Raw genomic sequence first — 23,097 nt, 5'->3', positions numbered from 1 at the left:
TTGGCTCCACCAACACGTTTCATGCCATTGCCACTCCTCGGTCCAGAAAAACAGAAGAGAGACAGACAGAAAGACAGAGAGAGGGAGAGAGCGAGACAGCTGGTTGAATCATCCGTCAGCTCTCTGCTTTATGACCTCCGCGTGCTTTCAGGAGAAGATGATGGCCCTGTGCAATATGTGTGGCGGATGATTGCGTAGCACCGCGGACAGACGTGTTTATCACGTAACCACATACGGGACCCACACACAGCCAGGCCTCCATCGCTGCTGTGTCAATGAGAGACCTGCCTGTAGTCTTGTGGTTTTGATGTTAGAGGAGAAGGGGGGCGATGAGAGCTCACACCTTCACACAGAACAAAGGTGCTACAGTTTCACTACTGTAAAGTGGTGGGAATATGGCATTGTGATACCGCTGATGATACGGTCGTTGCCAACAGTGAATTCCATCGGAGTGGCTCACACAACAGCTACGTGAATCACAGCTTAGTGTGCGTCTGAGAAAACAGCCCTGGACCTGAACTTTAACCCTCTAATCCATTAAGGGCGCTTTCACAAGCCAAAGTTTAGTCAATTGAACTCTGGTGCGGTTAAATCCTTGTCATAGTTCGTCACTCGTGAATTCTTCAGTCGTATGCTGGTGCAGACCAAAACAACCGGTCTGAGACTACTTGTGAGATGTACACAGAGCGATAAATGCAACAGGACTGGGAGAGGACAGACTGATGTTTGCTCGACATCTGGGCCGAAAAACACAGACAGGAGATGCGGAATAAAGTCCACAAAAACAATGATGTGTATAAAGTCATTCGAGATCAACCAGAACCAAAAACTTTGATAAGATATGAAAATAGCAATTAAATATTACAGTATACAGCCCTGAAACATTCCTATTATTTATTTAATTTTCCTTTTTTTATTGTATATGTGTAGGTAAATGCAAATGTATATGTAGATACATGTAGGTATGAATTTATGGGATAGCCCTGATTTCTGAATGCAAATGAACATCATTAGACTAATCCACTACATTCCTTTTCTCCCAACCTTATTATTAGAGAAAGGATTCATGTGCAGGATAGATCAGGGCAGAGTCAAGGAAAAGAAACTTTGACAGCAATATTTCACGGATCATTCGATCCATGCTACTTTGTTTATTTCCGTGTTTACATTTTCTATCGCCAACTTTCCAACCAACAAGATATAATACTGCGAGTCTTCCCAGCCTTGTGAAAGCAAACCAGACTATATACAAAACGAATCAAAAGTATCAATTTTACTCTGATTGGGATGAACTAAACGGACCTCGGTTGTGAAAGCGTCCTAACATGACTTCTTCATGACGTCATGCTGTAAAAACTTCAGCAGCATGTTTCCTGCAGTCAGCTTTCCTCTAAAGTTCTGGCTTGAAACTCCATGAGGCCAGTTTTTGTTTGTTTTATATATATATATATATATATATATATATAAAGCCAACATTTACATTTCTTCATGATTGGAGCATGATTGTGTTTTTGAAAGTAAAACTAAAAACATAATTTTCAAAATTACAGATAAGCCGTGATCCGTAGTTTCTGATTCTAATGATACTTTGATCCAGCATTGACTGTAAAAAAAAAAAAAAAAGACAGTGGCCCAGGCAGCTCTGTAATGAGATACAAAAGTTCACCTGTGCTTTGCATTTTCTAACAGCTGATGTACTCATACGTAAAGAAAGAACAAAAACTCAGGAAGTTCTTCATGCTTATAGTCAGGTGTTGCAGATGCCAGGGGAGTGAACTGATCAATTACTCAAAAAGAGTTTGTAGTGCATAGTAGGGATGGGCGTTTGGAAGAAAGCTGCCAACTCGAAGAGGCATGAAGTCAGCTTTCACAGTAACCTTCGTATTTAAATGTGTGTTGTGTTTAAATAAGTTTTGAATAAAATTAAACTCAGTAATTAATGCTAGCAATGTTTGATACAGTAAGCTAGTTTTGCTCAAATGAATACTCTACTTCTATTTCTGTGTGTTTTATAATTGTTATTGCAACTTTCAGTTTGCAAACTGTAGCTTTATCCAACTTAATTCTCAGCTCATTGGCTTATTGACGTACAGCCACAGATCTGAACGATCAGCTGTGTTTCAGTTCAGTGAAATTGATACGCAGACATAGCCCGGCTAACAGCAGACTAATCATAAATGAGATTAGTCTGGAAACCAGCCATTAATTTTTCCATAGAGGAGGCGTGGTTTATGATCCTCCAGAGCCGTTTATTGGGTGCTCCGAATGTCTATCATAAGCGTCCGTACGTAGCTCTTAGCCAATCGTATCAGTTATTACCAGATGGCGTATGTAGAGCGACAGAAATGGATGTTTACATAGTCAGACTAGCCCTCGAGCATCTCTACTTTGAGACTAAAATGCTCAGTTGTGCTTCTGCAACGTTTTTCTGCAGCATATTCTGGCTCTGACTGCTCTGTAGTTTCAGCTCACAGTCTACCGGCAGTGTGTGTGTGTGTGTGTGTGTGTGTGTGTGTGTCTGTCTGTCTGTCTGTCTGTCTGTGAGAAAGTGTTGCTTGCTGCTTTGCTTCTCCAGTTCTCGCTTTCTGCAAGATTATTTTTTATTTTTTATTTTTAAGGCTAAACATCCTTTTTCGCGGTGAAACAAGAGTGTAAAGTCAATTGTTGTTCTTCTTTTAAAATCAACTTTCGCTCTAAACTATTTAAAACGCCGTCAGCTAGATCCAAAGAGAGTTTTGCGTCTGCTGCAGCCATGTTGGAGCCGTAAGAAAACTACAAGCTTCCACCTGTCGAGTAGTACGCGCCATCCTCTTGCCGTCCCTCCCCGTTCTGTGATTGGATCCCTAAAACAGGGCTAAGAAACGGCCGTAGTTTCCAGACCCTTTTGCAGTTCGAAATGAAATTGAGCGCGCAAGGCAGTATGGGTATACCCAGGCTAACGCGGACATAGATAAAATTTAAATTAAAAAAATACACAGATCGATTAAAAATTCCACGTGATCGACCAAATTCTTAACAACAATTCAATCATCCATTAATTATTCCCATCCCTAGTGCATAGTATGTGATTTTGGATGCAGGATGAACTCCCAGAAAGCTAGAAAATATTGTAATTTTGGTGCCACTGTCCAGTACTGTAATTGTCTTAACGTAACAGTGCAATGGGTGTGTCAAAAATAATACTAACACCTGTGATTTTCCCACTACTAACAAGTATAAATGCTTGCTGTATAAAGGCCGATGAGGAACAAGAAGTGCTGGTAGCTAATGCTACATGAGTTTCAATGAGCCAAGCATAAAACATTTTTTATATAAGAGCTGAGCCTGAACAGCCGGCACTTTGTTGGTTTGTTGGCATTTCTAGAGTGTGCATTCCTAGAGTTTGTCTAGGACACTAAAATCTTCCCGATCTGTACACGGTGTTCCTGCTCCAGATGCCTCCAGTGTAGAAATCATATGATTTATAGTTTAGCGTTTAGTTGAGCCAGACTACTGTACATTATCATGCCGTGCCACGCTTAATTATATACCCTTAAGTCTTTGCATTATTTCATTCACTTTGTGCGAGAGAGCAGCAATAGCAACACATAGTTTGCCACGTAAAGTGGCTTAGATAGATCACAATACATGTCCACGGTGACTGAAGAGTAGATCACTGAGCCTTTCTTGCTTAAGCATTAAGTACAGTTGTCAACAAAGAGGGATTTGCTGAAGAACAGGCAGCTGAGGGATATTGTAAGAGCACAAAGCAAACACAGGGAACTGGCAACGACAACGCAGAAGTACAAGCAGCAGAAAAGCCATACTTTAATCTGCCCCATTCTCAGGACATATGATGGAGAAAAACACACTAAATATATGTGATGTTTGTTTTTTCACATATATTGTCTGTGTTCACAACACAAGGAACGCAAATAACCACTTATATGGGGCTACAACATTGTGTTCAAGATTTCTAATACTAGTGTTTAAGTCATAAATCATTTTGTGAGCTTTGAAAATTATATAGCTAAGATGCAATATGCAGCTTTGATCTTCAACTGGTGCAGACTCAAAATATTTCGGGACTCTGATTGAGTATTCCTTCAACCGTGAGAAAAAACAGCTTTTTATACTTCCTACCGTGCCGCTGACTCTGACGTCGTAGAGCCGCCCCCAGTCATCTTCGTGGCTGTCCACCATCATCATGCTGTCGTCTTCCTCCAGGTACCACTCAGCCTGCAGGTCCACCTTCACCTCTTCCCCCATGGAGTGCATCCCTATGGCGGGGAACAGTCCCTCTGCCGACACAGGAACCTCCACTGAACCCACCTGCGAGGAAACAAGAGACCAAATATACAGCCAGTTCTAATAGTGTATGTTTGAAATAAAGCCTCACAGATCGTCACTGCCATCTACACCTACTTCTTTGCCATTTTTGGTGAAAAAGACTGAAGTAAAACCCGCTTCAATATTTTCTGAGTGAATGCCGCAGCCGATACGGTCCCCACGAGCACACTTTGGCCCAAACTGCTGTCCCACAGGGTTGCCATTGTATAACCTGGGAAGAATGAAGAGATAGAGTGTCTTAGCAACATAAAAGCTGGCAAGTTGCTGCAAAAAAATAACCATTCCATCATTCGTTTCTGTATAACTGCTTGTGAAGTGACAGAGTGATTTCTAATATCGCATTTTACTGCACGCTGCAGCATGGCTCAACTCGACTTGCTTTTTTTTGGTTTTCCATTAACAAGAGTTGTGAACTTTTTTCAGTACGACCCTCAGTTGAAATTTTTTTTAAATGGCAGCACAACTGACCAGAATCATATTGCTGGAGTGAAAATTAAGGCAACTGTCTGTGTTCTCACAGTAGAACTTTAAATGTTGTTTTGTTTTGTTTTTTATACAAATATTTACTGTAAATTATCTGAACTTTTAACAAAATTATCAGTAAAAAGATAGAGAAGAGACTTTTTACCATTTTTAATGATTTTTTTTTTACAGTGCATTTGATTGGTGACAGAAGGATTCAGCAAGTGTCACTTTAAGAGCCATTTTGTTTTGATTGTTTATTTGTTTGTTTGTTTGTTTGTTTGCACCTCCCACCACCGGACGGAGAAGAGTGCTCATTATGGGTTCTGATGTCACAAGTTAATAAATGCACCGGTGTATGGCTGATTGTTGTGAGATGCCCGGGAGAGGGACACAGTTTTTTGAACCCAGAAATGTGATGTACAAGTTGGAAGATATAACTTTATTTTGTTTTAGAAGGAAGTATACGTTTGTTTGGAGACGCTAAAATAAATTGAATTAATTGATATGTGGAAATGTAATTTGTGCGCATAAAACACTTTGAACGGGATCTTATCATAGTGGTGGCATCTTTTTCAAGTAGCAAAGGGGGTCACTACGGTCACGTTGAAGATTATGTTATAACAGTTTCATGCCGATCAGCTGAATTTTAAGTCTTCATTATGTGTAAGCCATAATACTTTGAATTAAAAAAAATGAGCAGCAGGTTTTATGCCAGAGGAAAATGCCAAGAAAAAAATAAAAGCCAAGGAGAATCATATAGTGAATGAATGTTGTAGTTATGTGTGGACGCAGCACCAACAGGCCACAATCCATTTTCTCAAACCATGCAAGAAACCGACGCTGCACCGAAGTGAAGAGATGACTGTGGTTTGACTTACTTGCCGTTGTCAGCGTGGTAAGCTACAGAGTATGGCAGCCAGCCAGGCTGGTGGTCCAGCCTGTAGAATTTAGGCACCAGCCCCACAGCAATGGTCCCCCTCACCCCTGTGTCCACTATTGTCACCTACACACACACACACACACACACACACACACACACACACACACACACACAGACAAACACACACACACACACACAGACAGCACTGTAAATACAACTGTGGCACTAATTAGCTGGTTTAAACGACTGCCACACGACTGTAGCAGACTTTTATAGATCTTATTCACTTATGTGGGTTGTATGAAAAGATATTCCTAAAAAAGAAAAAAGGCTGCATGGATTTACAGCAGAGTGCCAAAATCAAAACACAGGTTTTATATTGTGAGAAACGTCACCTAAATGAAAAACTAGACTCGGGAAAAGAAGCCCTCTAGTAGATCCTAAAGACTTTCTGAGCCCGCCGTCAGTCTGGCTCTCTCCCAATCAGCCCTGTGCAGATATACAGCTGTCCCGAGCAGAGATGTGCTGCTGTACCAGTTTTACTACTTACCACATATTATTTCTATTATTGTCATTACTGTGAATAACACTGTTTACATGCATGAGCAAGGCATGAACTGTTCTTCTCACGTTCAGGCACTTCAGGACAGTGGTGGAAGAAGGATTCAGATCCCTTACACTGAGAAATTACTTAAAAGCCCTGCATTCAAAGAACCTACTACAAAAGTAAGACTAAAAGTACAAAGTATCACCAGTAGAAGTACTCATTTTGCAGAATGAATGTCCCCATTCAGATTGTTTTATATATATGGGTGGTTGACGTGACGCTCAATTTTTGTGTTCCCAGTGACAAATATTACTAAAATTTGATAATATTTCATTAAAATTAATGTTTTAATATGCAGTTCATTCTTCTACATCTAATCCATCTGCAAACAATGAGTATCGTTCTTCAACTATGCAAATATTCTGTTTTGAACATGACATTTGTCCACCGGTGCAACTGTACTAGGTAGCATTACTTATCTTAAAACAACTGTAATTTAATGAAAAATTAATCTAAATACATTAAAATACTTGAATGCATGTCATACGAGTGTTTACTTAATGAATCTAGAGGATATAAGTGTTAAGGTCCCTATGTAGAGTTATTATGACACATTACATTTTGTCCGCAAAACTGGTGTCCTCCTGGAGCAACGGCATTATGTAGATATAAAACAGGCATTAATGTGACCACCCCATTACTGAGAGGGGTCCTTCCAGAATCAGGAAGGACAGAAGACATCTCTGGAGCAGGTGGACTGCACACAAGATCAGTTCTGTCTCAAATATTTTCATAATATTACTATTTCTGTGCAGTGTTGGAACTGGTCGTCTTAAGGTAGTCCTTTGGTACAACGCAGTTTAAGTATTGATCTGATTATTTTTATCAATTTACGTTGATTGATAATTGAAAATAATGTAAACCTTAACACTGTTACTCAGGATGAAGAATGTCTCTCATATAGCTAGGCCGCAAACTAGCATTGATTTCGAAAATGTCCACTGGTGAAACGCACAGTCCTATAGTACAACATGAAGTCAGTTTCACTTATTTTTTTCCTTTACTCCTATCATAATGAAAATTAACATAGTGAAAGCAAACATGTAAACAAACATTTTTTGTATTACAAGTTTTATTGAAAAATTAGTTTAGGGGACATCCTAGTCAAACATAACATCTCGTTCCACTGCTTTGCAGAAGATGTCCAGCTATATCTGCCTCTTAATGTTAATGCAGGCTGCACTCCAGCCATTGCTTGATTGTCTGGCTGACATCAGATCATGGATGGGTGCAAACTTCCTCAACCTTAACGAGAGCAACTTTTAATGACTAATTTAAGTAGCTTTTTTGCATTTTCTCTTAACCTCAGAATTTGAGGACAACACAACTCAAACCTTCCTTCCCTGTTTTGTTAAAGCTAGTTTGATTTCCATGTTGAAAGTGAGAGGCTGAGATGACCACCAAGGAAAGGTCTAGGAAGTTTAGGGAGAGGCTGAATGAAGATCCTGAGAGGAACGGGATCTTGCAGCTATAAGGATGAAATGAAGATTCCTTGGGTTTTATACCAATTATAATGAACGTAACCCAGGCATTTGGGTGAAGTCTCTATGTGTACATCTTATAGTATATAAATAACATAATTCTGAATTTTTTTGGGGTATGTTTGATGTGGAAATATAATTGGGACAAACTAATATGCCTTTGGCTTATCTATCTTATCTGTCCAACATTCTCTGAATTAAATAATGACATTCTTTATTGTGTTGCACCGGTGGACACATTTTAGGACTACCACACCAAAAAGTGAATAATATGTGAAGAATTAGAAATGGACATATTCAGTTTTGAATTATTCACATATAAGGGAATATAATTATATATCATTTGACATATATTTTTGAATTATTATTTTTTTCACTTTGAATTTGAGTTCACGTCAACCACCCATATTCCACATATATTATTGGATTATTATTTTTGATGCTTTTATGTAAGCAGCATTTTACTGTCGTCAATGTAAGGCTAATGGTAAATTACATTCTGACACTGCTTCAGGATGGTTAAAATTATTTTTGTGACAGTTCCAGGATGGTGGTGAAATACTTACTCTGGAGCCCTGAACTTGTAACTTGGAGTATTCTGGAACAAGTATGTATATATATATATATATATATATATATATATAGTTATATCTTATCTTAACTTATCTGAACGTTCTTCCTTTTAATTCTTAACTTGCACTCCAGAAAGTCTACATGATTTTGATTGCAGCATGATTTTGATTGCAATTATGTTTTTGTGCATGTTATGTCCAACAAAGGAGCAATATTCAATTCAGTGGTTAGTTTGTTAGGTATAATGAAATCTAGGACAACCATGCGTGGAATGACTTGATGAAAGTTTGATGATTATTGCGATAAAACCATTACCACTCGATGCCCAAAAAACTCCACAATCACCTCTTCTCCTCCTCCATCCTCAGCCTGCTATTCAAGGGATAGTTCGCATTTTTTGAAGTGAGGTACTTAATCACAGTCAGTGTGTTACCTGCAGTAGATGAAGGTCTGCACATTCCCAGTTTGGAGAACCAGACACTCCAGGCAGGAAACAGACTGCAGACGGGGACACCAAACGTATTTTAACCACCAAGACGCAAAGACCCACAATAAAAATGCTATACCCATTTATGTGTTAGGCTATATTAACAATATATCCACTGATTTTTCTTGCTGTCCACAGCCGTTTCATTTGGCACTACTTTTTCTCAACCGTAGAACTTCCACATTCCTACCCATAAGCGCTGCATATCAGCTGTTATGAACCATGTCCCATTTGTGGGAGCAGCAGCTCTCAGTCTGTAGGCATTTTACAGTTTACACAGCAGAGCCACCAGATAGCTCAGGTTCTTTCTTCTTCATCTTGGGGTCAAGTTTCCACAGAAGCTCCCTCTTCTCCCTCTTTCAGCCTGTTCAGTCTTCATCTGCAAAAGTTATTATATTCCATTTCATAAAGATTTCCTTTTGTCTCCATATTGAACGGCATTTCATCGTCACTGCCATAATCACTCATTTCTAGTTTCTTATATTTGTTGTCTGTTACAAAAACTATTAGAGGTGCGAGAAATAATCAATACAGCATAGTATTGCAATATTTTTTGTGGCAATATTATATTTATTCATGGGCGCCAAGTATTGATATGTAGCGTCAGTATTTTCACCGTTTTTGTTATTTCTGGAGGCGGTGGCCGGGCTGACCTTTATGAATATACTAGAGATACCGGTATCATATGAAACTAGAAGATCTAAGGAATCTATAGGCACCATGTGCGTCAGGATATCGTATCGGGAAGTTTTCGGAAAAATGCTGCAGTTGTTGTCGTCCATACATGTTTGATATCAGTTCAGTTCGGTTTGACGAAGTTAGTGGACACAAACTGCAGTTAAACAGTTAAATCGCAAAACTCACCATATCGCAAAATGCTTAAAATCGCAATAATATCGTAGCGTGATGATAAATAACGATAACGATAAAATTGTTCAATATAATTGATAAAATAGCAACAAAAATGGGTGGACATATCGTTAATATAATATGCACATAAAACGGGTATAACATTTTTAGGGTGGGCCTTTGTTTAGGTGGTGAAAAAAGGTTTTGCGTCCCCGTCTGCAGTCTGTTTTCCTGCTTCCAAACTGGAAACGCTCAGACCATTATCGACTGCATCAACTGTGATGTTGATAAGTACCTCATACTTTTACATTACATTTAGTTTATTAGCAGACGCTTTTATCCAGTAAGTTGCTTTTATCTAAAAGCGACTTACAGGAAGAAACAACCTCACTTCAAAAAATACAAAACGATCTCTGTAAATTCAATAAGAGCAAAATGACAGTTACCACCAGGCTGAATTAGGTGAAAGGTAATGCCCCATTCAGTGTGAGTCTGCATTTGTTTCCTTCCTTTGTCAATGACCTCTCCAAGTCCTTTCCAATTGTGTGCCTCTGTATCATTCCTCACGTCTTTCTCCCCTGCCTCCCTCATTCTCTACCTCCCTCTTCAGCCCAGACCCCCAAATCACTGCTCCTGCATGCAGCCCACATGAAACCAAACTTCTTGGGTTTCTTTGACTAAAAATTCCAGGCCCAATACCTTTTCAGTCTGGCACTTAAAGGATAATACTCTATACCCCTGCTTAGTTAAAGAACTAAATTCTTGGCCTTGGTAGGTCATCAGTTCCACACGTAAACTGTTAAAATACCGTTAGTAAAAAAAAGAGGAGAGAGCCGGAATGTGCTCACTGAAGAGCCGTTAAGTTATGTTGATATGAATATTTCGAATAAATCTATGAAAACAAGTGGAATGCTGCAGATGTTCAGCTCGACTTGAAGAAGACAGATGATGAAAACTGGAGCCGGTAGTCAGAGAGGGGAAATGGATTCCTCGTGAAAGCCGAACCAGCAGAGACACGACGATAGCAGTGACGCATGCGTCGACAGAAGCCTGACCTTTATCAGAATAAACGCTCCCAAATTTTTTCGAGATATCTGGGAAACTGACAGCATGTGCGTCACACGGGGGAGAATAATGCAGCATAAAACTCCAGGTAATGACCACATTAAAATCCGCTTGTTTAAATGTCAGAGAGCTCTATTAGGCTCCAAATGTGATTCTCATTTATATATAAACGTTGTTATCATTTTGGTGTTCTTGCGAGGGAGGAGAGGGAGCGCTCTGGAGGTCAGAGGAGAGTTTGACATCACATTTAATAGAAATGTCACATCTGGCACAAATCTGTGACCATGACAAATAACCTCAGAGTGCATTGTCAGCCTGTTCACAATCTTTCCTCAAGCAGATCTGAAATGTTTCAACATATGTGTAAAGTGGTGCTTCTCATCTCAAAAAAAAAAAACCCTGAAAAGAATAGTGGAATAAGTAAGTCATTACGCTGGTGCTGCATGGGCGTGTCTGGCTCTATATGCAGCTCAGCAGAATGACATAGGTTCCCTGGATAATGTATCACCTGATGTTTCCTCCCGAAGCTGAAAAACCCAGACGAGGAAGTGCGTCTGCCTCACCTGCCGTCTCAGAAACACGCGTCACAAGGTCTGCTCTGACGTGCACCATCAACAAACAGGCTGGCTCATAAATAACCCACTGCAGCCCTCTGCATCTAATTTATGACTGAACTCTTGCAACTTTCCTGTGCTAAATCTCCAAAACATGTTTTTCCTCACACTCTCCTGTGCGTTCGACAACTATTACAACGGCCTGATGCACATTTTCTACATAAATGTCCAATGGTTTCTCCTGCTGCCAGTCTGCCTGCTGGAAAACACTGTGTGTTAGACTAATCTTTGTGCTCAAAGATACCACCTAACCCACACCCTATCCCTCATTCCAATGCAGCTCGGACATTCTTGAGGTAGTGGTTTTGCACTGGTGAACTGGGACTGTAGGGGGGCACTCAGAATTTAATATGAAGTTGAGAAAATTGTCAGCAATGGGGATTCCAGGGGATAAAATTGCTGGCTGGATGGTAAAGCAATCTTGGGCACACACAGGGACGATGGTATGTGGTGAGGCTATCATATTGTGAATAATCCCCCACCCCAACATTTCAACATGAATGATTGTGCAAAGGACAGTCTACTTATTTTCTAATGATTACCATATATAAAAAAAAAGTAGATAGGCAAAAGACCACACAGTGAGAGATCAGCAGTTGAACTGAAGATGCACGAATAAATCTGGAGAACCAACAGTCAGGTCTCCCAACTCAATCAGTTACAATAACAATAATGTCATATGCTGACATTACTTTCAGTGAGCCTTACCTCAAAGTAGCAATTTCCCTTTGATAAAGGATGGCCAGCCACATAGCAACCCACCTCTTCAGAGTTCCCTTGGTAACTAAAGAGGAGAAATTACAGGTTAACAATCAATGATTTCTAATAGGTCCAACTGCTGCGTGCATAATTAGAAACACATTTAGAAGAAAAACATAATCGGAAGACTGTCAAGAAACTTTCAGGATAACGGCATGCAGCAGAAATGAGACAGTGTGCCCACTGATAACTGCTCTGTAACCAGAGGGTTAGAGGGACGTGTCAAATTACATGCACTTGATTTTTGGCTGTTACTGTTTTATAAGGTATGAGTAGGGGTCGGGTAACCGAATATTTTCTTTGACAGACTTTTTTATTAAATTATGACCGAACTTCTGAAGGCTGAACTGGGCTGAACCACCATACTTAAAAGTAATTCACACTCCTGTCCAGCAGACGGCGTGTGTATAGGGGTGGGCGATATGAGCAAAAAAAATATCTCTATTATTTTTTTTTTTAATTCTGATAACAATAATCTGACAATATCCTTTAAAATGTGATTTCTTTACCAGAGAAAAAGCTGTTAAAATTATTCTTGCTTACCAGAACATCTATGGGTGGAAACAATGTTTCAGAACAGCAGTTGTTTATTTTCTTTAAACTGAAGCGTTCAAGAGACTCCCAGTTAAATGTCAATGTAGAGACATTAAATGGGTAAATATTCAGGTTCTATCCTGTCACAGCAGCTGAGTATCCAATGAATTAGGTGAACAGACAGGGATTGGTGTGGTGAAGGATGAAGGACTAATTTTTTTCCTCTCTTTCCTGTTAATTATTTTTAGGCATTATGGTACTGACATTAAAAAAAATTATCAAACTGTCACTGTCTCTGTTAATTTTTTCTCTCTGTGCCCTTAAAACGGCATGATGTAGAGCCGTAACATTTTCTTATATCCATTTTTAAACATTTGTTTTAATTGTAACTGACGACCAAATGGAAACACAACCCGTAATATTAACACTCTTCTGCTACAACTCTCTCCCCAAATACAAACAGCAAACATTTTGAGATGGGTGGAGATAACATTTTAACTTATTATAACACTAGTGTAAAACATACGTTTTTCCCATGTGCTTGCTAAGAATGCACCAATCTGATCTGTAATAGCAGCAGAGATAACGACCTTTTTAAGTGTATCACATAAGATACAGAATTTTACTTTGGGAAAAAGAGGGCATCTGAACACCCCCACTCTTAAATGATCTCTTATTATTATTATTATTATTATTATTATTAATATTATTATTATTATTAGGCTAATTCATAGCAACATGCTCAACCTTCAGGATTTTCTTTCAAGCAATAGCGTCTGACTCATTTTCTTTACAAAATTAATACAAACACATGGCACATAAGAATGATCATAAAATTTAAAAAACATTTCTGCCCAGCAAAACTACACAACAGGGGATTTTTTAAAAATGTGTCCAAACAAAAAGGCAGCCAAAGAGCAGGCAGAGAAACCAACAAAATGTTCCGCAGTAGCCTCTTTTGAGATAAACTCAATCCAACAAAGCTGCGTAATCATTTTAGTTGAGGAACATGCTGACCTGAGTGTGTCTCCATCCTTCTGTAGCCTCATGTATCGTTCCTGTGCAGGGCGTCCATCCCCAATATCTCTGATTCGGCGCCTCAGATTCAGGAGGCATCTGTGGTGTAGTACGTTGATGTCATCCATCTGAATGAAGAAAATGGGACAGTGGAAAAACCAAAAGGTCAGCAGACTGTGCAGTGTTTGCTGCCCTTGCTGTTTGTTGCCTGAGAGAAGAACAACACAGCTAGAGCGAAAGTGAATCACAGCACCAGCAGCAAGCATGTGCTCCTGATTCCTCTCTACAATAGTTTCTTGAAAGTTTATGATAAGTACTTTGGGCTTTTTTTCAATATATCAACACTTTCCAAGCACTGTTTAGTGTTTTCAGTGATCAATAAACTCTTAATATTGGGGGTTTAATCCTGTCTTTTTTCTTTGTTTATCGTGTACAGTTGGACACTGACTGTTGTCCTCCATATTTTTAAGGGACTGGCTACTCAGTGCCTCAAAGCCAAGGCACTCAGATTATGGCAAATGTGTCAATAAACAAGCACAGAGAAGACTTCAACAAAAGGAAAGCCATTTTATACTGTTAAGTCAGCCTTTAAATATTTCTGTAACACAACAAACCTTGAAAATAATTCCATAAGACACCACTGATATGCCTTTTCCATCAAATTAGCTCTGGTTCTTGAAGCAGTTCTGTTCAGATTTTTTGGAAACTTGGTGCCATCTAAAGAATTAGCTTGTGTTTGCCACAAATTTTGAGCAGAACCAACCCGTTGCAATCAAGGGTTTGTCATCAGCAGGAGGGAACGACACAATGCACAACGGAAGTAAACACCAGTCCAGCAGGGAACTAACTCTTCAGGTTTTGAGCCAATTTATTTTTGGTTGTAAATACTTTGAATGGTTTAAAAATTATATGCGCAGACTTCCGGTTATGGCGAGGTACTAGGCAGTCACGACTTTTTGAGCTCTGCTGCTAGCTTGTAATAAATCCTACAGAACTAACCAAAACTTGATTTAAACTCCAGCAACGCGAGTATCAGAGTGCTTGGATGTAAAAATGCCACCAAAGAGCAACAAAAAAGACAGACAAAAACCACGACAAGAGGACAAATGCTCCGAGGGAGAAGAAATATGCGACGCCATGTCACTCGTGGAGGACGAAGTTGAGGAAGAAGATGCCGGCGAAGCATGCTATTCAGGCGAGAAAACTAATGAAGATATCATGAAAGCAATAACTTCATTGAAAAGTGGTCTTTACCAAAAAATCGACGTTGTGCAACTAACAATTACCGATGTGAAAAAGCAGGTGCAGGAATGCACTGGGCGCATTGCACACGCTGAGCAACGGATCTCAGATGCAGAAGACAACGTTAACGAGCTATTAACCAAAGTCGGCACACTGGAAAACACCGTGAAAACTCTCATCGATAAAGTTGATGACTTGGAATGTAGAAGCAGACGCAACAACGTGAGATTGGTGGGCTTACCGGAGAAAGCAGAGGGCCAAGACGCCACAACATTTCTGGAGAGGTGGTTACCGGGAGCTCTGGGGCTGGAGCCGCGGGAGGCTCCGGTAATTGAGCGGGCGCACAGAATCGGCACTCTTCACCCTAACTCAAGCACAGGACGTCCAAGGACTCTCATAATGAAATTCTTGAATTTCAAAGACAAGGAGCGAGTGCTGAAGGCAGCACGAATTAAAGGGAAAATCCTTTATGACAAGGTGCAAGTTCGTTTTCACCCGGATCTCTCTGCTGGAGTGCACAAAATGCAGCGCAGCTATGATGAGGTGCGAAAGAAGCTGCGCGACAAGGGGATCAATAAGCACAGGATCGTCTTCCCAGCGCGGCTCCTGGTGACACATGATGACAGATCTCACCTTTTCCAAACTCCGGCTGAAGCGGACAACTTTCTCCAGTCTCTGAGGGATTAAAATGGACCTGAGGATGGGATCTCTGTTTATTTAACTTTTTATGGCCGTTATATTTGTTTATCCCTAATGCGAAAGACTGGATTTAAAACGGACTGTAATTGATGAATAACAGGTATGTGGCAGCTTCCCGTGATGTTCACGATCTGTCAGTTAGTTTAATACAACCTTGTGTTTATGTTGGAAATGTTGCATTGTTCAGTACTAGAACTAGAGTTTAAATGGTTAGTGTAGTATAATAACAAGCAGAGTTAAAAAAAAAGGAAAAGTTAGAGAGAGGTAAGTGGTCCTAAGTTCGGACCAATTTTTCATAAGCGGTTGTTAAAGAAGGGGGAGGGAGAAGTAGTTTCCATGGCAACATGGCACCGCGTGTGTGTGGGGGGGCTTTCCCTTTTTTTTTTTTTTGTTTTCTTTTGTTTTCTTTTGTTTGTTTGTTTTTTTGGTGGTGTTTTCTCCAGTGCACTACCAATATGAACCAAATAACTCATGACAGATAGTTTTAAGCTAAAATTCACCTCATGGAACTGTAGAGGTTTGAATAAAATTGCAAAGATAAAGCAAGTGATGAGCAGGATAAAATTTTTACAATCAAAAATAATTTTCTTACAAGAAACTCATTTGCTAAGCGGGGATATCTCTAAGATAAAAAGAAGGTGGCAGGGTCAGGTGTTCTCTGCTCCTTATACTACTCATGCTAGAGGAGTCATGATATTGATCCATAAGTCAGTCCCCTTCCAAATACATAATGTTATAGAGGATTCTGCTGGCAGATATATCATAGTCCAAGGAACTTTATTATCTGAAAATATAAATCTGATAAATGTTTATGGGCCAAATGAAGATGACCCCAAATTCTATAACAATTTATTCCTGACAATTTCAAATCTCTCTGGACACTATGTGGTAGCTGGTGACTTCAACTGTACACTAGAGCCGTCAAGGGATAGATCATCGGGCTTTGATAATACTCATACCAGGTCGAGGAAGACAATACACCATTTTATGAAAGAGTTAAATTTATTGGATATATGGAGATATGGAAAACCAGATGCAGTGGAATACTCCTGCTATTCTAGCACTTACAAAACCCATTCACGAATAGATTTTTTCCTAGTTTCAGCACTACTTGTTTCCAAAGTTAAAGAGTGCCAATATAGCAGCATAGTTCTATCCGATCATGCAGTAGTATCCTTGATATATGAAGATGTTAGGCTTGTAAGAGACCCTCCAAAATGGCGCTTCCAACCAGAGTGGCTTATGGACCCTGCATTTGTAGATTTCTTAGATAAACAAATTAACCTGTATTTTGAATGTAACACTAACGAAACTTCGGCTAGTATAAGGTGGGAGGCATTTAAAGCCTTCATTAGGGGTCAAATCATTGGTTTCATTAGTTAAAAAAAAAAGAGAGCACAACTTGAAATGAGGACGCTAGAAGGGGAAATAAAAAAACTTGAAACTGACCTCTATCAAAATAAATCTAGCTCACCAGAAAAGCATGCAGAACTTCTTGCTCTCAGATCTCAATATAATGAAATTTCAGCTAATAAAGCAGCAGCCAACTTATTGAAACTCAAACAATCATACTATGAACAAGGGGAAAAGTCTGGAAAAATATTAGCATGGCGCATCAAACAACAACAAACAGAAAGGTCAATTAATTATATAGAAGCTCCAAATGGGAAAAATGTTGTGAACCCTGAAGAAATTAGCGAGACTTTCAGGGTCTTCTATGAGGGACTGTATAGCTCCGAATGTTCTTCCAACCTGGATGGACAGACAAACTTTTTGAATGACCTTAACATCCCCACACTTTCCGAGGAGGAGAGTAGGACATTAGATGAAGAAATAACAAAACAGGAGATAGCAGATGCAATGGGCTCTATGCAGGCTGGAAAAGCAGCAGGCCTTGATGGCATTCCTATAGATTTATATAAAACATTTCAGTCTAAATTACTGACACCCTTATTGGAGTTGTTTCAGGAATCCTTCAGGAATGATCTCCTTCCTGCATCCATGAGGGTTGCCCTAATTACACTGCTTCCAAAACCGGGGAAACCAAATACAAAATGTGAAAATATGCGACCAATTAGCCTCCTAAATTCAGATACAAAAATATTATGTAAAGTTCTTGCACAAAGATTAGAAGGACACCTTCCTCGGCTGGTGGGAGGGGATCAAAATGGTTTTATCCAAGGTAGACAAGGGTTTCATAATGTCAGGCGAGTACTGAATATCCTACACAGTCAAAAAGCGGCAAAAGACACAGCCTTGCTGTCACTTGATGCAGAGAAGGCCTTCGACCGAGTCGAATGGCCTTACCTGTTCGAAGTGCTTGCCCACTTTGGCTTTGGAGAAAGATTTTGTAAATGGGTCAGATTGCTATGTACAGGACTCACTGCTGAAGTTTTAACCAACAATGTGGTCTCTAAACCCTTTAATATCTCTAGAAGTTGCCCACAAGGAAGCCCTCTATCCCCATTATTGTTTATTCTTGCAATAGAACCACTTGCCATAGCAATTAGGACGCGAACAGATATTTATGGAATTTTGGAGGGTCAGGAGGAACACAAGATAGCACTTTTTGCTGACGACGTAATTTTGTTCCTTAAAAATTTGAATAGTTCCATTCCAGCACTTATAGATCTTATTGAAATCTTTGGAAAAATATCTGGATACAAAATTAATTATTCAAAATATTCTATAATGCTACTTAATGATTCAGAAAGGATAAATGGTAATGCCCGGGTCTCTCCTTTTAACTCTACTGATAATTTCACATATTTGGGTATTAAAATTTTTCCTGAGGTGAACAAAATTTCTCAAATAAACTATGACTCACTGCAGGAAACTACAACCTTGTCTCTAGAACGCTGGACATCATTACCAATCTCAATGATTGGCAGGATAAATATCCTAAAAATGAACATTCTTCCTAAATTCCTTTATCTATTCCAGAATATCCCCCTACCCCCTCCCTCTTCCTTGTTTACCAGAACTAGAAAGTTGTTTACCAACTTTATTTGGCAAAACAAACGTCCAAGATTACGTTTATCTTTAATATATCTACCATATGATCGAGGAGGCCTTCAGTGCCCAAACATCCAGTGGTACTACTGGGCAGCTCAACTGCGGTCAATCATGTTTTACTTTTCTTCTGAAAACACCCCTGCCTGGATAAGCTTGGAATCCTGCTCGGTGAGGCCTAGATTACCACTTCACTTGTTTTTGTATTCAGCAGATCGGAAAAGTCTGAGGAAAAATACAGACAACCCTATTGTATTAAATATGATTGACATTTGGTTTGATACTTGTAAATATTTGAACATTAATTAATTGGGCATGTTTTAGTCCTATTTGGGGTAATGCCAATTTCAAACCAGAAAGTACCAATCCAGGATTTCGAATGTGGGCTGAAAAGGGATTAAGGAAAGTGCAAGATATGTACAGAAAAGATGATGTATTTATGTCCTTTTCAGAAATATCAACCAAATATAACATTCCAAAAACGCATTTCTTTAAATATCTTCAAATTAGGAATTTTATATCATCATCTCAAAACTATTCACTGGACATACCTATTACTTCCTCATTAGAGACAGCAATTATAGGACATTGTTATGATAAAGGTTTAATTTCATCCCTGTACAATTTATTCATATCCGGGTCTGATGAATCTACAAAACATAAGTTAAGACTGTGGATGGAAGATATAGGTGATGAAATACCATTACAAGACTGGAAAGGGGCATGCATGAAAGCTCAGAAACAAACAATTAATAGCAATCTGAAACTCATCCAGTATAAATGGCTGATGCGTACATATATAACCCCAGTCAAATTGCACAAATTTAATAATAATATCCCTGATACATGTATTAAGTGTAATGAAGCAAGAGGAACGATGTATCACTGTCTATGGGAATGTGTGAATGTAAAATCCTTCTGGCAAGATATTATTAATATGATTGATCAAATATTAGCTAAGAAGTTGCCACTGGACCCCAAGCTTTTTCTTCTGGGCATATATCCAACTATCCCACACTTACAAAATAAAGAATCTAGATTTGTAGATATGTGTATATTACAAGCTAAACGTATAATTTCTCTTAATTGGAAAAATGTTGATGGACCAAGAATTGGAAGATGGATCAAAGAGATGGCATCGAACATGACAATGGAAAAAATAACATACATTATTAGACGGAAACAACATGTTTTTGATAACATCTGGAGACCTTTTATGAGTTTTATAAGAAATGATGCTAATGTTGGTAACTTGCTTCAGCAGGAGGCTCTGAGGGAGTAGAATGTTTATTTGGTGATGATGCTTTGAGAGACACCCTTGAAATCTGTCAGTGTTATAACTATTTTCAGTATTTGTCTATATAACTAAATTTAAATGTGTGTGTGTATATATATATATATATATATATATATATATGTGTATGTTTTGTTGTTTTTTCTTTATTGTTATGTATGTATGTTTTTTATTTTTTATTTGCTTTTATTTATTGTTTTTATTTATTTGTATTTAATTTTTGCTTTATTTACATCTTTTTTTATAGGTTTACTGTGTTTTTCTTATACTTATTTGGCGAGGGGAAGAGGGGATGGGAGGGAGAATAGGGAGAAAAAGTTTGCTTTGTTGCATGTAATAATGTCTTGTTTGACTAGCTGTAATCTGCAAACAAAAATCTAATAAACACAAAAAAAAAAATTATATGCGCGAACCACAACGGAACTGCTTCCATACTGGTGGAAAATCAGAATCAGAAGTACTACAGTCAACTGCAGAACTAGTGGGTCTAAAACAAATATGAATATGTAAATTATGTTACAACTTATCAGCTCTGCATGTTTATATAACCCTCATGTGACCTTATTATTTGCTGCATTTCCAAGCAGCAATAAGGGGAGGATTGAAGTGTCTCATGTGACAATAAAAACATATTTGTAAGTTGAAACAGGTTAATAACCTCAGAACCAGAAAACACACTCTGGTGAAGCAATCAATATTTTTTTTTTTTTGTGTGTGTTCTGCTGACTTTTTTTTTTATTTTCTTCTTTCAGAGGCTGTGGCGGGTTTAATTTTATCATATGAAACTGGGAGATTTGAGCAACCATGTCATGGTATCATGTCAGGAAGGGGGGGAAATAATGTGACAAAGTTAGCGGAAAAATCTGACAGACTTGAGAATTTTCTCCTTCAAAGGCTGTCATGGGCTCAAGATATCTGAATGAAATTGTGCTGTATGTGTAGCCACAAGTCTCCTCTTTACAAACATGCCTGTTTTATGATCACAAAATGCAGTTTAAGGCAAAAAACACATATTTTCTCATACATTAAGCTGAGACTCTTGTGGATTTAATGATGGCAATCTTAATTATGTGTGATGATGTTAGTCATGATGATAAAATGAGCTGCTGTGACCTAATCACAGCCTCATGACACTTCAACCACAAACTAGAGACCTAGAGCGTTCAGAGGATGGATGGCTTTACACAATTTAATCACAATAAGGGGGGGTTTCAGCAGTTTACAGATGAATTACTTCATTAATCCACAATGGGGAAATTCAAACTCTGCATTTAACCCAGCCTTTATACAGACAAGTGAACACACTATGCAAGGAGCAGTGGGTAGCTGCATTTCAGCACACTTCAGTCCTTGACCTGTCAGCCCTGGGATCCTCTGGTTCCTAACCTCTAGGCCACAGACTGCCCTAGTTTACACAGAAGTGCTCGTCATCCAAACGCCAAAATACAGAAATCTCCAAAATGTCTAATGCTTTTCAAACCAAATCACAACATGGATTTTTCTATGTTGCTCCAAAGGTCTTGGTGTATTGTTGTAATATTCTGGAGGGTTTTCTGACCATTTGTATTCATCCTTTTTTTTTTTAATTGCCTAATTCAGCACCAAATGTGTGTAACAAATGGTATCAACTCAAATATTGCTGCAGCAACTTATGGGATATACTTGAGATGGAAATGGACTTCACAAAGCCAAACATGTTTCTAAACCCTTAAACACCTTAATAGGAATTGATTAAGGAAGTGCATCTCAAATTAATCTTCAGGTTCCAGCTTTCAGATCCTGTACATAAATCTTATGTGGCATCTATTGTTGACCTGCAATCGCCAAATAAAAATCCACTTCCCACAACCCCCAATTATCAATAAAAGGTGGCTTTTTGGATGAAGTGTATTGAGGTTATTCGGTCTCTTAGTGACGTTGGATGATGTCGTGAGGATATAGCACACAGGTCAAACTTCCACACCGTGTCCAATTCTCTCTTAAAACCTTATTCGAGTATTTTCCAAATAATTCAACAAGAACTAATCGATTCAATATTAAAACAAAAGACGAACGAGGGGAAGGTGGGCGTGCCAATGTTTACATCTGACGCTGTCAAGCTACGCCAGTTAGCCACCGTGCTAACGACAACGACAACTTAAGTTAAGCCAGCATGAATGTTCAGACAGTTTAAATGCTGCCATTTAAATTGGAAAAGGATTATAGCTGATTTTTAATGAGACAACATCATAAAAGGTGATTGTTTATTCGTCAGTTGGGACCGTTAGTTGTGGGTTAGCAACATTAGCGGCTAACGTGATAGCATCTTTGCTTTGAAACAGAGGTTCGGTGTTTAGCAAAAAGAATGACAGTTCCTAGAAGAGGAGCACAGCAGAGTAGTTTATAACAGGTGTCACTGTTAGTCAAACGCTTACCTGTTTCGTAGGCGGCTAACACGGCAGAAAGTCACTTTTTGTCCATCCGCTATCCATAGCTCCTCCTAAAAACTTTGGAAACTAGAGTTCGGCGCGTCCCAGTGACATCACACCCTGAAACCAGCCAATCGCAGTGAGACCTGAGAAATGGTGACAAGGCTTCAGCCAATCACGTCTCTCAGGTTTTGAGCGTGTGTGTGTGTGTGTGTGTGTGTGTGCGTGTGTGTGTGTGTGTGTGTGTTTGTGTGTGTGTTTATGAACTATTAAAAAAAACATTTTCCCACCTTCTGTAAACTGTGCTTGTTTGTTTATTTGTTTGTTTGTGTTTGGAAATTTATTTCGAACACATAAAAAATATTATTCAAACAAGTAACATTTACAGTAAAATTAAAAGCATAAAGCAAAATAAATTGTAAGCATAAGTTATTACTGATTATTAACCAGCTTCCTTATTTTGCTGAACCTATACACTAACCTATATTTTCCTATATGCATATAAATATAATACTTATCTTTAATCTCTGCCATGCAAACATTTACATGAATATATCTGTTATTACTGATATACCTATCCTTAACCCTCCTGTTATGCTATGCCATTTCAAAGATTAAAAATCTAAAAAAAAAAATACCTAAGGTATTTATTAGGGATGAAACTTCTTCTGCTTGGCTTAAGAACAATAATTTACATATAAAACGAAAATGGTTTATTTCCCATATTTGCATGTTTATCTTACATAGATACTCAATGGTCAATCTGACCCTGAACAGAAGCG

General features: G+C 38.8%; 1 protein-coding gene across 1 annotated transcript in view; it reads right to left on the bottom strand.

Annotated features, from left to right (window-relative positions):
* The window catches only part of spryd3 (SPRY domain containing 3), a 79,964-nt gene extending 57,541 nt beyond the window's left edge, over window positions 1-22,423 (bottom strand). The window contains exons 1-6 of the mRNA XM_059332802.1: window positions 22,322-22,423; window positions 13,661-13,788; window positions 12,059-12,134; window positions 5,673-5,797; window positions 4,405-4,540; window positions 4,123-4,311 (exon numbers count right to left, since the gene is read on the bottom strand). Of these exons, the coding sequence (XP_059188785.1) occupies window positions 4,123-4,311; window positions 4,405-4,540; window positions 5,673-5,797; window positions 12,059-12,134; window positions 13,661-13,788 (654 nt within the window). The 5' untranslated portion in view covers window positions 22,322-22,423. The remainder of the gene's footprint in view (window positions 1-4,122; window positions 4,312-4,404; window positions 4,541-5,672; window positions 5,798-12,058; window positions 12,135-13,660; window positions 13,789-22,321) is intronic.
* Between the last annotated feature and the right edge of the window lie 674 nt (window positions 22,424-23,097).

The sequence above is a fragment of the Centropristis striata genome, chromosome 5 (assembly GCF_030273125.1).
Source record: "Centropristis striata isolate RG_2023a ecotype Rhode Island chromosome 5, C.striata_1.0, whole genome shotgun sequence".
In the NCBI taxonomy this organism is placed as follows: Eukaryota; Metazoa; Chordata; class Actinopteri; order Perciformes; family Serranidae; genus Centropristis; species Centropristis striata.
The sequence above is the reverse complement of the archived record's forward strand: the minus strand, read 5'-3'. Positions and strand labels throughout refer to the sequence as shown.